This window comes from Marmota marmota, unplaced genomic scaffold (genome assembly GCF_001458135.2).
Source record: "Marmota marmota marmota unplaced genomic scaffold, marMar, whole genome shotgun sequence".
Taxonomy (NCBI): Eukaryota; Metazoa; Chordata; class Mammalia; order Rodentia; family Sciuridae; genus Marmota; species Marmota marmota.
Window position 1 is genome coordinate 25,054,488 of NW_026000093.1, and position 15,807 is coordinate 25,070,294.

General features: G+C 33.5%; 1 protein-coding gene across 2 annotated transcripts in view; it reads left to right on the forward strand.

Moving 5' to 3' along the window:
• The window catches only part of Crispld1 (cysteine rich secretory protein LCCL domain containing 1), a 44,949-nt gene that overhangs the window by 14,667 nt on the left and 14,475 nt on the right, over positions 1 to 15,807 (forward strand). Inside the window, exons 3-10 of one of the 2 annotated variants that reach the window (XM_015485715.2) lie at positions 9,021 to 9,139; positions 9,466 to 9,598; positions 10,581 to 10,696; positions 11,377 to 11,477; positions 13,095 to 13,235; positions 13,417 to 13,477; positions 13,587 to 13,653; positions 13,860 to 13,990. In XM_015485715.2, the coding sequence (XP_015341201.2) occupies positions 9,021 to 9,139; positions 9,466 to 9,598; positions 10,581 to 10,696; positions 11,377 to 11,477; positions 13,095 to 13,235; positions 13,417 to 13,477; positions 13,587 to 13,653; positions 13,860 to 13,990 (869 nt within the window). Of the gene's footprint in view, positions 1 to 9,020; positions 9,140 to 9,465; positions 9,599 to 10,580; positions 10,697 to 11,376; positions 11,478 to 13,094; positions 13,236 to 13,416; positions 13,478 to 13,586; positions 13,654 to 13,859; positions 13,991 to 15,807 lie in introns of those variants that run through there. The other variant, XM_048783074.1, reaches the window with a different exon arrangement.

A 15,807-nucleotide genomic window follows, 5' to 3' on the forward strand; every position in this document is an offset into this window, starting at 1 on the left:
AATATATGAAATATTAAAAACTGAATACTGAGGTCTCCTCAGATCTTGAGAGCTTAGTCCCAAAGAGTAAACGACTCTTCTCTTTATGTGACAATGAACAGAGTAATGGCATTACTGTAGCCTTTATCAGAAAGTCTATAAAAAGTTATGACATTTACAGAAAAATTCAACTTCAACTGATAGGGACTTACCCTTATGTAACGGACGTCCTTCCACCTAAATTTAAATCATCATGTACCTCTGAGGCTGGGAACTTAGGTTCTTGTGTATCTGACCTAAGTTATTGCCCAGTCTCAGGCACACAGGTGCCATGGAAAAAAAGTATAAGGCACAAATTTCGAGTTAAAATTCTGGTTTGGTAAGACTCAAAGCAATAGAGAGAATTAGGAGAATATGTAGTGTGGTAGTCAGCCTTTCATTCATGTGATAAATATTTGAGAAAATCAACTGGCAGGAGGAAAAATTTATATTGGCTCATGGTTTCAGAGGATTCAGGCCATTGTGTGCTGACTGCAATGCAAAAACATCATGGTGGAAGGAAGACTGTTCAGCTAGCTCATGGTGGCCATGAAGCAGAGAGCAAGAGAGTGAAAGAGACAGATAGACAGTGAGAGGAGAAACAGAGAGTGTGTGAGAGGGCGTGGGAAAAGGGGACACGAGACATGATATACCCTTCCAGGACATGTCCACACTGACTTACTTCCTCCTACTAGGCTTCACTTTCTATACAGTTTCCACCATCTCCCAATAAAACCCTCAAATTATGAATCTGTCAATGAATTAATCCACTGGTGAGATGAGAGCCTTCACAATCCTGTCCTATCTCCAGACATCCACTTTTGAATATTGCTTCATGGGGACCATGCCTATAATACATGAGCCTTGGGGGACACTCGAGATCTAAACCACAACACATACAAACCATAACATATAGTAATAGGTAACTTATATGTTTAAAAAAGATTCAGAGGAGGGTGAGATAAAGGGAGTTTTGTGGTTGCCGTTGGTTCCAAGAGAAGGGACTTTCCAAGAGGAGAAAGGATAGGGTTTAAGTAGTTAAGGACGAGAGGATAGAGAGAACAGTCCTGTTGAAGATAACCTGTGGTTATCTCTGGTGTGACCAAGAAATATGAATGGACAGGTGTTAGAACCTTACTACTGAAAGCATGGCTTCTTAGCACGGTCCTGGCACCAGGTTAGGCTTAGCATTTCTCTCCTGACCAACTGAGTCATAATCTATATTTTGACAGTATTCCCTAGTGGTTTCTAAGCATGGTTATCTAAGGCTGGGAACTCATGTTCTGGTACATCTGACCTAAGTTATTGCTCAGTCCCAGGCCAGATGTGAGACTAGAAATAATCAATAAGTGTTTATTTGTGATCTATTCTAAGCCAAATTTTACATTAGGAGCCATAGTAAAAGTTTATTAGAGCAGCTGTAAAGGGCCCATGTTGAGAATGGTTGGCCACAAGGGCCTCAATGGTGCAATGAGATGAGGTTAATTAATAGAAATTCTGGACAAATGTAATGTAAGTGTTGTCTCAAATTAATGGCTCTATTGCCCCATGAGGACAATCTGCCCTATATTATGCATCTGTTATAATATTAAATATAGTAGCTGTGGACCCAGGGGTATGTGCCTATAATCCAAGTGGCTCAGGATGCTGAGGCAGGATGGTGAGTTCAAAGCCAGCCTCAGCAAAAGCAAGGTGCTAAGCAACTCAGTGAGACCCTGTCTCTAAATAAAATACAAAATAGTGCTGGGGATGTGGCTCAGTGGTTGAGTGCCCCTGAGTTCAATCCCCTGTAAATTCCCCTCTCCCCCCAGAAAAAAAATATGTATATGTATAGTATTAGTATAATATTAAAACATGGGTGTTTAATTGGAATTCAGATTTCCATATCAGAAATAAATTAATTTTAGGCATCTCTCTCATGGGTTACTACTTTTCTTTTAGTGATGTGGCTTTGTTTTAGAGTCAATTTTAAAGGAACCTTGCCTGGCCTGCCTCACAGTCTCTGCAGTTTCCTGGAGACCTCAGTGTGTGCATGGCCTTGAGGTGATCCTGCTCTCTTAGAAGCTGGCAGTGCCTCTGTGCTGGTGACTTAAGTGCTTTCTTTGAAACCTGAGCCTTGTGCATTTTCCCCACAACTACAAAGTCTTTTCAGGACAGGTGAAACAGAGCAGTTGAATACCTGCAGTAACCTCAAATGGCCAGGGGCACATTGCGGCTCTTTTCCATAGTGCTTTTTTAGTACCAGGTGACTTGCTAACTAAAATATCAGATGCCTTTTCAGCACAGAATTATTTGTTTATTTATTTCGCTGATGTCTGTTTGGAAGAAAAGAAAGTTACTTTAAAGACTTAGAATGAAGAGTTGTATTTGGAATTTGAATCCGGTGACTTTTAAACTGTCTGATGTTGCTTCCATAGAATAATGAATTGTTGGGATATCTGGGTGATCCAGTTAAAGAAAGGATCACATGGGCAACACATTTCATCAGATTATTTTTATTGCAGTTTCTGATTTAAATAATCACACACAGGCGATTTGAGGAGGTATTCAATTTTGAAGTAAGATGATTAATTTAAGAACCTGTCTTTTAGAAGTGGTGAGATAGCAAGAATAATCTTGTAAAGGTGTTATTATAAAAGATAATTATATATATATATATATATATATATATATATATATATATATATATATATTTAAATTACTTTGATGTTCATGAGTTGACACAAAAATCACTGTGTTCCTGTTAACTGTCAGAAAAATTACACAAAGAGGACTGTGCCTTATTTCAAATATATTACCATTGTGTTTTCAGGACAAGGCTAAAGAGAGGCCTGGTTTTAACTTCTTGATTAAAAATATCTTCTTATTCCCTTAATTGGAAATTCGTACCTTTTGTTATATTTATCTATTTTGAACAGTGTTAATACAAGTGGCTCAGAAACAATTGAGCTCTACTTTAATAATTACTCATAATTAGAACATCTGAAGCCTACTTGGTTATGTGATCTTGGAAGTCACAAAACTGCTTTTGCCCCTTAGTTAAGAAAATCTCTTTATTGTCAGCAGAAGTATTATTTTATTGTTAGTATGTTCTTATGGGTGCTGCAAGTACTATGGGGTATCTCCAAGGGAACGTAAGTCCAAATAATAGCATTTAAAGCTAAAAGGAAGGAAAAATATATTTTCCATTTCTCTGATGTTACAGATAAGAAAAACAGAAACCAAACTTGACATTATAATTATACTTATGTGCCAATGATAGAACCATGTAATCTGGTCAATATCATTCTGCTATATTGAATAAATCCCTATTTTCCTCCCTTTCTTCCCCACTTGGCCTCTTTTTCTATTCTTCTGGTCTCCTTTCTATTTTTATGAGATCAAAGACTCATCTTTTCCCCCCTTTTCCTTTCTAGCTTCCACATAGGAGAGGAAATTCTCATTGACCTTGACCGTGGAATTTATTTTTCAGAGTTTATTCCAAATGCTCAAACAGCTTTAGGAAATAGTTTTTATCATGTTACTTGAAATTTTCAGTGGTGGGAAGGCAAGGCCAGAGTATCCAACATAGATTCAGACGTCCAGCATTACTGCTTTTTTAATGCCACCGTGCTTATGTTAGATTATTATTTTGCTAGAAAGCAATGCATATTTTAAAAGTCCACATTAAGTTGTAAATTATGTCATGGGCTTGTGTTTGTCATTTCATTAGATTACCTAATAGTATGATACTTAAGAACCGATTATGATTTTTTTTCACATTCATCTTGGGAATACATTAAAGATATATCACTTTTGTGAAAACATACAACAAATTTAGTCTTATATATTTTTATGCTATTTATAGTATTTCAATAATTGATTATAATATGTTCTGTATGAAATGGATGTTTAACTTTTATGTGGAATATGGTCTGTCTTCCACTTTAGTTTTTAATACTGTGTTAGCTTCATATTACTAAAACAAAATACTTGAGGCAATTAATAAAGACAAAAGGTTTATTTAGCTCACAGTTTTTGAGGTTCAAATTAGGATTAGGTTACCCCATTGCTTTGGGCCTTTGGTGAGGACAGCCCATGGCAATGGTGGGAGCACATCATGAACCAGGCAGTCACATATCAAGCAGAGAAGCAGAGAAAATGAGTAGAGCCCACAGTCCTATGAGAGTATGACCCCCAATGACTTAAGAACCTCTCATAAGGCCCCATCTCCTAAAAGTTTCACAGCCCCTCTTAACAGAGCTGCTCTGGGTACCAAGTCGTCATATATGTATTTTTGGAGGACAACTACTCATATTCAAATCATAGCAACTACCAATTGCAAAGACTTAGTTATCAGATAATGCTCATCTCCAAACAGTTCATAGTGACTAATCAACATTCATCTTAAACTCTTATATGACATAGTGCAATAAAAAATTTGAAGCTATGAAGAGGAATTCCCAAAACTTCAATTTCCAAAGTATATAGATCTGAAAATAGCTATAAATTTACTATGCTCAAGAAGATGTACTTGAAAATACTTAAAACTGTTAAAGAGAAAACTTCTCCATACTTAAGAGAGAGAAAACACTAAATTTCAAAGGAGTCTTTTTGCCTAATATACAGTGATATAACTTATTGGTAAGCTTGTAGTATTACCTCTACTAAAGCCATCTTCTTGAATGATTTCCAACTACTATTGAATAATCTATTTGAGCAGGATAGCAGATATCCTGGTGGGAATATGAATTGCTCATATTCATTCAGATTTCACAAAGGATAGTGGTCAAAGTTTAATGTTAGTCCAGATAACTATTAATTTCTACTTTCTACAAATATAATATTTTAATACGAAAGTCATTATGTATTCAAAGTCTTTTGTTAAGATTTAAATTTATACACACACATACTTGGAATAAGTGAGCCGCCATATTGGACTGGCTTAAAAATGTTGAGCTGGGAGTGTAGCTCAGTGGTAGAGCACTTGCCTAGAGTATGCAAACTCTAGGTTCAATCCCCAATACTACAGAAACAAAAACCAGGAAAAAAATACTAATGAAATAAAGAATGTCAATAGTATTCTCAATGTTTCTTTTATTAATAAAACTTCATTGAAGACATTACTATGTTCCAAGAAGGAACAACATATAAATATTGCTGGAAAACAAAGGCGTTTTCATTTCTATATACCTTGGGATCCATTTTATAAAATGGTAATTTTAGTGTAGTTTGACTTGAATGCTGGGTGAATACTTCAGAGAGGGAAAGAAACAAAACCAAAGCCCCTTAGGCCATCTTGATTTAATTTTCAAACCTGAATTTAAATAGCAATTCTTAGAGACCAACCTTCATTTTAAACAGAATGGTTACAATGAATTATTGATAGTCTTAAAACCTGAAATAACATGTTGTAGAATGAAAATATACACATACCATACTGTCATCATGTCACGACAGACAGTATTTCTTCCAGAAGAGCTATATTTCCAGTACCTTGTGTTCTAATAATCTTTTTGATTTGTATTATTGAATCTGACCTAAATACCTATTCTTGATTACATTCTTTAAATAATTTCTTTTAAATTGTCACTAATTAATATTTATTAAATATTGATAAAGGACTGAATTTTGCTGTATGCCCTCTCTGCCTCAGCCCTTATGTTAAAATAATAATGACCTTATTGGTGATATTATAGTTTATTCAATGTGTTTTCCTCCTATTTTCAGTGGGCTAACCAAAAATTTAAGTTGCAACTTAGAAGCAACTTACACATGGTGTATACACAGTAAATGAAGTTAGTCCTCAAAGTCATCTTTCTGAGTAATCAAATTTCAGCTGACATATTTTACAAATAAGAAAAATTAGCCTAAAGCATATGAATGAAATATTTTAGATTTTATTTTAAATTCTATATAGTATATATAAACAAACTATCAAAATTTACAAATTTATTAATTTGAAGCTAGTTGTATATCTTCTCTAAAAAGGGTCTATCTTCAATTTTATCCAAAAAAAATGACATCTAAGATTATAGAATCATGTGAAACAAGAGCAAAATGACCTCAAATGACGGTCTTCAGGACTCTAATGCAGGTCAGCTGGTGGTGCTCCTTTGGGGTCCTACATGTTTCCATGACCTGGAGCACCATCACGTGAGGGCTTGGCTGGAGCTTACAAGGCTGGAGCAAACTGTTCTTGATCTCCATCTCTGTGTTGTCTCTCCACATTGTCTTTCCAGCTATCTCTTTACTGTGGCCCAACTTTTAAATTGTTGGTTCATTTATTCAAGATGTTTCTTAGAATTTAAAATAAATATAAACCAAAAGCACATAGAAGCTCTGTTTCCTAACCTAGCCTTAGAAGTCTTACAACCTCATTCTGTTTATCAGAAGTCACTATGCAGCTCAGACTGAAGGAGAGAGGGGGGAATTCATCTATACCTTATGAGGGGAGAGCATTTTAAAACATCATTAGGCATTTTTTCCCTAGCCATCTAGATCTGTATGTGATCTTCCTCCAATTCCTGGCTGTTCCTGACAGGCGGTTGCTGGATTGGAAACCTTAGGATAAGTGTAGTTTTGTAGTATGACTTAACAAGATGCAAGTCCCTGATTTCCAGCATTGTAGACAATTTGTCCCTTAAGGACAACCTATTTCTTAGTTCTGTTTGGAAACATGACTGCTTTTGAGAGTTGATTATTTCTTCAACATTCTAGAAACAAAAGGAAAATCAGCATTTTGCCCATTTTCTGGGACTTTAGCCAAATTCATTAGTTTTTACCTAAATTTTGTTTAGACAGATAACTATAGCAACTTGCATTATGTCTTCATATAATAGATAAAATACGTAATTATAAAATTAAGTCAAACAAATTAATTGTTACAAGTTAATGAATAGTATGCCCATATTAGCAAAAAGTACATGTCTGATAAATATTTATTTGTAGCATGCATTTCTCACATTTGTCTTAAAACTGGTTATCTTGAATATTTGACATTGATTAACAGTAAAATTTAAGTTTTTATGAAAGTCTTACAGCTCCTAAGATTTTAGTTGCATGTAAACATATATCCTTGTATATTTTCCTGGTTAATAAAAGTGTGCAATAATAGGAATATACTTATTCTAACTTTGATTAGATTTTACTTTGTGACTTTGAAAACATGATTTTCTTTTAGATTCACAGTTGAATGGAGAGGAATGATTATTTAGGGAAATTTTATGAATGAATTATGAGACTGTTCCTCACACTGGGGTGTGTGTGTGTGTGTGTGTGTATGTGTGTGCGTGCACGTGCGTGCGTGTGTCTGTCTGTCTGTCTGTCTCCATGGTTTCTTTCATTTTTTGAAATCAAAGTAACAAATTCTCCCCACACCCTGACATCCTCCCTTCTTCAACTTCTACCTCGCCTCTCTTCCTTCTGTGCAAAGCATTAATTCACCCATGCTTGCTTTTCTCCACCTTCTTTCCACTTACTTATTAAGACTTCTCCCCATCACTGATCTGAAATTGCTCTTAATCCAGAATGGGTACTTAGCAAACCTCATATTTCTCAACCTTTATATGGCACTGGATCTTATTGCCCATTCTTGATTACCTAAATCTCTTGTTCTGTCGTTCCTGTAATCTAGTCCTTTTTAGATTCTCTCAATTTTCTGATCATTTTTCTGACACAATGTACAATCTTAATTGTTCTTCCTCCCCTTCGATTTTGGTAACCCTATATATATTTTTTAAATTATTCTTCTCATTCTACATCTTTTTTTCCTGAATAAATTAATCTTTGGGTGAATAACTGCATAATTCTTCACATAGAACTCCAGAACTCCAATTATATATTTCTGTGCTCTACCTCTCAGATATATAGTCCTTGTACCACCTGCTGAGATTCTGCCAGGGAAATCCATAGACACATACTTCTGTTACAACAATCTATTTCTCTTGCCCTTTTTCCTTTCTTATAACATGTCAGTCTTCACCTTTTCTTTTTCTTTACCACTTACCTTCTGTCTCCCATCAACTTTGAGGAATTTAGATTCCTAAATGTCATTTCAGTTCATCTACTCTCTGAAATCTCCTTGCTAGTCCTTTAGTTGTACTCATATTCTCTTCCCTGAGCTCTTTCCCTGTCTTCATAACACTGAAGTGGTAGTGCCAAGATCAAACCCCTTTCTACCTGACTTAGTGCCTTTACTATCATGTTTAGCACACTGCCTATTTTTCAAATTAAATACCAAGTTGAATTCTAAACCCAGAGTTTGAAAAGTTATTTCTGTAATCATTTTATAATTTTAATAATTTCCTTATAGATTATTTTAAAATGAATTGGTTGTCATTTAATTTAATGTATAAAAATCATATATAATTTATAGGAATCAAATTTATTATTCATTCATGTTTTCAACCAGCATTTATTGACAGACTCAGAAAATGCATGAGGTAAACTGCCTTGTGACAACTTTATGTCTCAGGAAAATGATCAGACATGCAATCAGACATTAATACTATAGTGTCATAGGTGCTAAATAAAGAGTCTTTGAGAGCTTCAAAATTTCTAAAAGAATTGAAAAGGTATCACGGAGACTGTGTTATGTAAGGTAGGATAGGAAAAAAAGAGTAGGGGTGCATATGACCAATAACTGAAGTTTAAGGCAAAGGAAACAATACCAGCAAGGAATAGCATGTCATCGTAAGGAACAAAGACCAGGGGTTTTATGTGTATGGAAAATTATTGGGTGTGTTTAAGCAGAAAAATATATTTGTGATCACTTTAGTAGCTCTCAACATTTGTAAGACAGATTGGCTGAAGGAAATACATAGTCAAGGAGATTAATTAGATGACTAATGCAAAAGTCTAGATAAGAAAATCAAGATGATAAGACCAAGATGTTGACTTTGTAGAGAAGGAAGAAATCCTAAGAAATGAATAATGAATACTATAAACCTAAGAGATGTCTGTACTTTCTATGTGCACACTGTATTCTTGTAACTTTATTTTATTTCTGTTTTGAATTGTAGACATGGGATGTAGAGCTGGAAAGATCTGCAGAATCCTGGGCTGAAACTTGTTTGTGGGAGCATGGACCTGCAAGCTTGCTGCCATCCATCGGACAAAACTTGGGAGCACATTGGGGAAGGTAGCTTAAAATGTGAATTTTTGTTTTCAAAAACATAAGTGCTAGAAATGAAATACTTATTAATTTCTCATTGCAGACTTTCAAAGCCTTGATGCTTAAAAGAATAAAATATCATAAAATAAATAACAAAAATGAAATATCATACCAGAATTGTCAGCAGGTTTTTAGGCTTGTTTTAAATCATTGATACAATATAATGGACAGAAGTGCTTAAAATGTGCAACTTACACAGAACTATCTTTCAACCAAGTTTTATATATCTATTTTGCCATATTTTGTTTTGAAATTTTTCCAACTTATTCTTTGTCGTTATTTGCTTCTAACAGGTATAGACCCCCAACGTTTCATGTGCAAGCATGGTATGATGAAGTGAGAGACTTTAGCTACCCTTATGAACATGAATGTAACCCATATTGTCCATTCAGATGTTCTGGCCCTGTATGTACTCATTATACGCAGGTATGTTTGGGGTATGTTTCTCTCCATTCTTCCAAATTTAATTAAGCAACAGGAGGAGAACAGAGTTTACTGAGTATGTGTCTTTATTATGTTATTTGAAATGATTATTGTTTTAAAAACTCACATCATTACTGATTACATGAAACAGCCTTATAAATTTCTTTAAATAATAAAACTAATTATCACAAAAAGTCCAAAAGACTTAAAAAGACATTATTTCCATGATTTTTCATATGAAACATCTTTTAATATGGCCTTAATAAATGCATATGGGGAGCAGTTTACTATTTTTAATGTCAAAGTTTTACTCTAAAGTATAAAACTTTAGTTTTATTTACTAGTAACAATTCATTTTATAGGTGTATAGCATTTATGTATATTTTTTATATTTTATGTTCATATTTGGTATTGAATGTGTTCTAAACTTCTAAATAAAATAATAGGCAGATTTGACTAGACAAAACTCACTGATGTCCACTGATTTCAGTTTCTAGAATTCCTATAGCCTATTATCAGTGAGACTAATAATCTACCAGTGAGATGAAACCTATATGTCTTTGCCATGTGATAAGATTTAAGATCAACTTGGAACTTCCTAATTACCAGTGGCACAATGAAAAGATCCTGTCATATAAGAAATCTCAACACTTCAATATTTTTCTGAGTGCTTTCTGTTTAAGATCTAAAATTCAGTTCATAGACATGTTAATATGGCAAACAGGTTTGTGAAGATATTAAATTTTGAATTATTTAGTAAGTTTATATTTCAAGAAAGAATTATTTACCTTTAGATTCCTTTTAAAAATTTAATTCAGCAGAAACCAAAGTCTTGGGGAAAATACACTTTTTGATATTGCCTCATTTCACATTAGTTGATAAATATTGGTTTCTCCAGTTCAATTTCTATTCATTTTTCTCCTGGATATGTTGTCTTCGTTCATCTTAGCCTGCTTTTTCTGAATCTTTCTTTTCTCTTGTGTAGGTGGTGTGGGCAACCAGTAACAGAATAGGCTGTGCCATTAATTTGTGCCATAACATGAACATCTGGGGGCAGATATGGCCCAAAGCTGTCTACTTGGTGTGCAATTATTCCCCAAAGTGAGTAGACAAAACATTACCTTTAGATGTAAATTTTTCTAAGAACATGAAAATAATTTATATTTGTGATTTTTTTCTCATTTTCAGTATATATTGAGTAAACCACATTGTTTTAATTCACTTTACCTAAATCACTAATATAACAGTGATTATAGTTGCATAGGTCATAAAATAAGTGCTTAAAGGGTTTATGAAAATTGAAAATATGTTTTTTGTGAAGATAGGAATCATATATTTATGTCTTCAGTTTCACTCATTGAACTATTCTGTTCCATAGATGTTTAGTAATTTTGATTAGAGAAAATGTATTTTTATCTTTATAAAGACCATTTGAACATTCTCTAAAAAATTACACAACCATTCTTAGGGACAAATTTAAATTTATGAGCTATTTTTATTAAAGCATATGGGATATAGGTGAATATTCCATTATAATATTTAGTTTACAGTAAAAAATTTAAATCTTTAACAGTAATATAGTAAATTACTTTGATAATTTTCAGAAGAATGAGATAGAAATCTGTATTTAAACCTAGTAACCAAAAGGACTACTTACCAAAATATATACATGTAACACATTAAGATCATTACTTGGAAGATTCATATAGGGTGATATGTTGCAGTGTCTTATAAATCATGCTGTTAGACTACCTCTTAATGGAGTGTATCATCTCTTTAAGGGGAAACTGGTGGGGCCATGCCCCTTACAAACATGGACGACCCTGTTCTGCTTGCCCACCTAGTTTTGGAGGGGGCTGTAGAGAAAATCTGTGCTACAAAGGTAAGTGCTATTTTGTTGTAATATTCACTTTGATTTATATTTTAATTCAGTCTGCATTAATTTGTACTAAAAAATAAAAAAAGTAGTGCTAGGAGTATAGCTCAGGGTAGTATCCTTACTTAGCATGCATGAGGCTCTGGGTTCACTCCACAGCACCACACACATTAAAATAATAATAATAATTAATTTAAAAATGTACTTAATTACACAAAAGTACACTTAGTTTCCATAGCTGTTTTTGGATATATTGTTGACTAGAGTTGTTTCCATAACTGTTTTAATTTTTTAAGGTTTTGACAATTTAAGTTTATTTTTAGTGAATTTAGAGTTTTTGCAAAACTCTCCATGTACCTTATACACAATGAATCATATTGATTCTCCACTTTTCACTGTAAGCTGTACAATTTTTATGCCAAAATATCCCAAAACATATATAATGGTACTATAAAAACTGTTATAATATTAATGCATTTGTTGTACTATGAAACTATTATAATATTAGTACACTCAAATGCATTTGAAATCTTAAAAAGTAAATATAAATATGGTGTCACGTTTATAGTACACAGAGACAAATTATATTTGGCAGAGCTTTGTGAAAGTCATGCTTTTGAGGATCCAAGGGGACGCTTTTTATTGCCTTGTACATTTTTCTTAATGACGATTGGTTGAAATGTCTTGCTTTCTCTTGATGAATGAATGTTCATTAGCTATAATGAGCAGTCAAGAAGTGCCCATCTAGGTCAGATTATTTTTAAATTCCTGGAAGCATTTGCACCATCTTTTCACTGTGAGTGTATGTGTGTGTGGGGGGGGGGAGGGTGTGTTTGTTTGTTTTGTTTAGTTTTTGTTTTTTATACTCTACCCATGAACCTGCTATGTCTCTGCCCTTTACCAAGGATCATTTTTCTTAAAGTTGGCTTTCCTCTGCCTTCAGACTTCATTTTTCCTAGGTTTTGAGTTCTGGGTCACACATGAAAATAATATACTGCTCTATAATGTGCCACTGATAAGCCCTTGATATAGTACAGTCTGAGAAAAAAAATTATATTTAAAGCTTGAAACTATCTCCCATTGTCAAGATGAAATTTTTGAATACTGAATTCCTTCTTAAAAAATGTTTTCCATGGAAATGGATATTGTAGTAAATAACAAGGGCACATCAATCCTTCTTTAGGCACATCAATCTTTCTTATGGGAGAATTCTAAGTGTGATCCTGCTGAAAATTCTAAAAATATGATTTCATTTGGGAAAGCAAAACTTACATTTCCTAATACCTGGCATTATTAAATCACTATGCATACTTTCTGATGTCATTATGAAAACCAAACACTGATAACATACTGAAATACAAGCAGAGTTTAGAAATGACTCCACTGAATATTAGCCAGATACTCACACAGATGAATCAAGGGCTCAAAGTCTTGTATGTGTATTTCATTTACTTCAGTGCGGTACATAATATTATGACTTTAAGAATAAAATCTGTGCCAAAAGAGTACTGATTCTTCTAGTTTTAAATACTAAACATTGTATACAGGCATTTCATTATTTAGTAACTTTTGCTCACATAAATTGGGATTCATTTTTCTCAAATATCTCTTTCTTTCTGACAGAAGGGTCAGATAGCTATTATCCTCCTCGAGAAGAGGAAACCAATGAAATTGAGCGTCAGCAGGCACAAGTTCATGACACCCACGTCCAGACAAGATCAGATGACAGCAACAGAAATGAGGTCATCAGCACACAGCAAATGTGTAAGACCTCTTCATCACTATAAGAATTTAAAATTTGTCCTAGATGGCCAGGCCATGTAGATCTTGTTAATTTGGTTCATTTGGGAATGAACCCAAACTTGTCATTATATTATACATAACAAATGTAGCAGCTTTTACATTATCTATATGATTTTGGTGATTTATTTTATTTTCCTTCTAGCCCAGATTGTTTCTTGTGAAGTAAGATTACGAGACCAGTGCAAAGGGACAACCTGTAATAGGTAATACTTAACTATCATTCTCAAAATCAACTGACAATATATAAGAAATCTTTTTATTTCAAACTGGTGTACAGAGAAGCTAAATATTGTTTCCATTACTTTCATTTAGGTATGAATGTCCCGCTGGCTGTTTGGATAGTAAAGCTAAAGTCATTGGCAGTGTACATTATGAAATGGTAGGTATCAAAAATGTTAATTTTATGGAAATATAATCCTTCCCTATAATTTTTAAGATTTGCATGTGGGATATAGCAACTTATATTAAGTATATTTTTCTTAGACATATTTATTTAATTTAAAGTCATATCAGTAGCAAGTAGTTTTATCTTAGGCAGAGATTAAATATTTTAACATCCTGATGTCTCCTCTTTTTTCCTTCAAGCAATCCAGCATCTGTAGAGCTGCAATTCATTATGGTATCATAGACAATGAGGGTGGTTGGGTTGATATCACCAGACAAGGAAGAAAACATTATTTCATCAAGTCCAATAGAAACGGTGTTCAAACAATTGGGTAAGTACCCAGATGATTTTAAATTTTAAAAATGAACTAAAACATTATTTTAGGGCAAAGTGTAGAAGCATTTAATTTATGAAGAGAAGTTGGTAATTTTCAAGATGTGTTTTAGCTACATAGTGTCCATAGATTAGAAGAAGGAAAAGGATCTAAATTCAAAGTTGAAACCTTTTTGCTTATAAAGGGCATGATCTGAATTTTCAAGAGTTTTGTTAAGAATGTGTAAATTTACAGTTTAATATAAAGCAATGAATTTTTTAGCTATGGCAAGTGATACCCCAGAGAAGAATAATTAATTTGCATATTCTTTCTGCTCTGTTTAAGGAAAATGGTTTATTTTATGCAACAGTAATTTTTTAATGAATTAAATCAGATTACTTGGTAAAGAACAGTTAGCAAAGTCTATAATATACTATATTGTCTTTCACCGTCAGTCTAAATACAATTCAATACCATAAGAAGCACTGATTACTGTTTTCAGTGTTTCTCATGTTATACACACTAAGCACTTTATTCTAAAATACTACATTTTTGTTCATTTTTCTTTAGAAAATAGAAATAATCTTTTGACATATCTTTGTGTAGTGTCTTTTGAACCTCAGAAGAATTGTTGAACTTCAGAAGAATGTTTTTCTTAGCAAATGTAATTTCCTTTCTCTGTAACTATACAACTTAATCTAATCAAGCTCCATAGTAGGGTTAAGCTGGAATTCATAGTTATAGAAAATAAATTATTAAAAACCCTTAAAATTTGTGGAATGAACTTTTATGTATATAGTTTTTTTCAGAGGCTTGATATGTAGGTTTTAGCTACTTGCAAAACTCTCTTTAGTAAAATATATTTGTAGAAATATTTATTAGCTAATTCATTCAGCAAAAATTTATAAATTATATCAATAAATAATTACTAGTTATTAGCTTTATTAAGCCAAGCTCTGCATATTATATTAAAGAACATTTATATTTTCTCTTAAGTTTAAGTTTTCTTGTCTGTTGTAGAAATTCTCTTGACATATGAAGTGTACTACATTTGATAGGTTATATATACTTTGTGACTCAAATAATGTTATTGGGAGGGATGTCACATTGCAGATGATAAGTATTAAATATTGAATTTGAAACTGAAAGAAATAAAAGATTGTTAAGATTTGCAACTTCACTACAGGGACACAGCCACATCAATGTTTATAGCAGCACAATTCACGATAGCTAGACTGTGGAACCAACCTAGATGCCCTTCAATAGATGAATGGATAAAAAAAAAATGTGCCACTTATACACAATGGAATATTACTCAGCACTAAAAAAATAACAAGATCATGGCATTTGCAGGGAAATGGATGGCATTAGAGCAGATTATGCTAACTGAAGTTAGTCAATCCCTAAAAAACAAATGCCGAATGTATTCTCTGATATAAGGGGGGTGACTCAAAATAGAGTAGGTAGGAAGAGCATGAGAAGAAGATTACCACTAAATAGGAAAGAGAGGTGGGAGGGATGGAGGGAGAAGGGGAATTGCATGGAAGATGGAAGGAGACCCTCATCATTATACAAAATACATGTATGATGATGTGAGGGGGAAGAAAAAAAGAGAGAGAGAAATGTGTCACAGTAGATTGGGTAGAGAGAGGTGATAGGAGGGGAGGGGAGGGAGGATAAGAAGGGCAGCAGAATACAATAGACACTAGTATTGCTGTATGTATATATGTGGCTGTATAACCAATGTGATCCTGCAACCTGTACATGTGGAAAAATGAGAATTCATACCCCATTTGAACCAAATGTATGATATGTCAAGATCATTGTATTGTCAT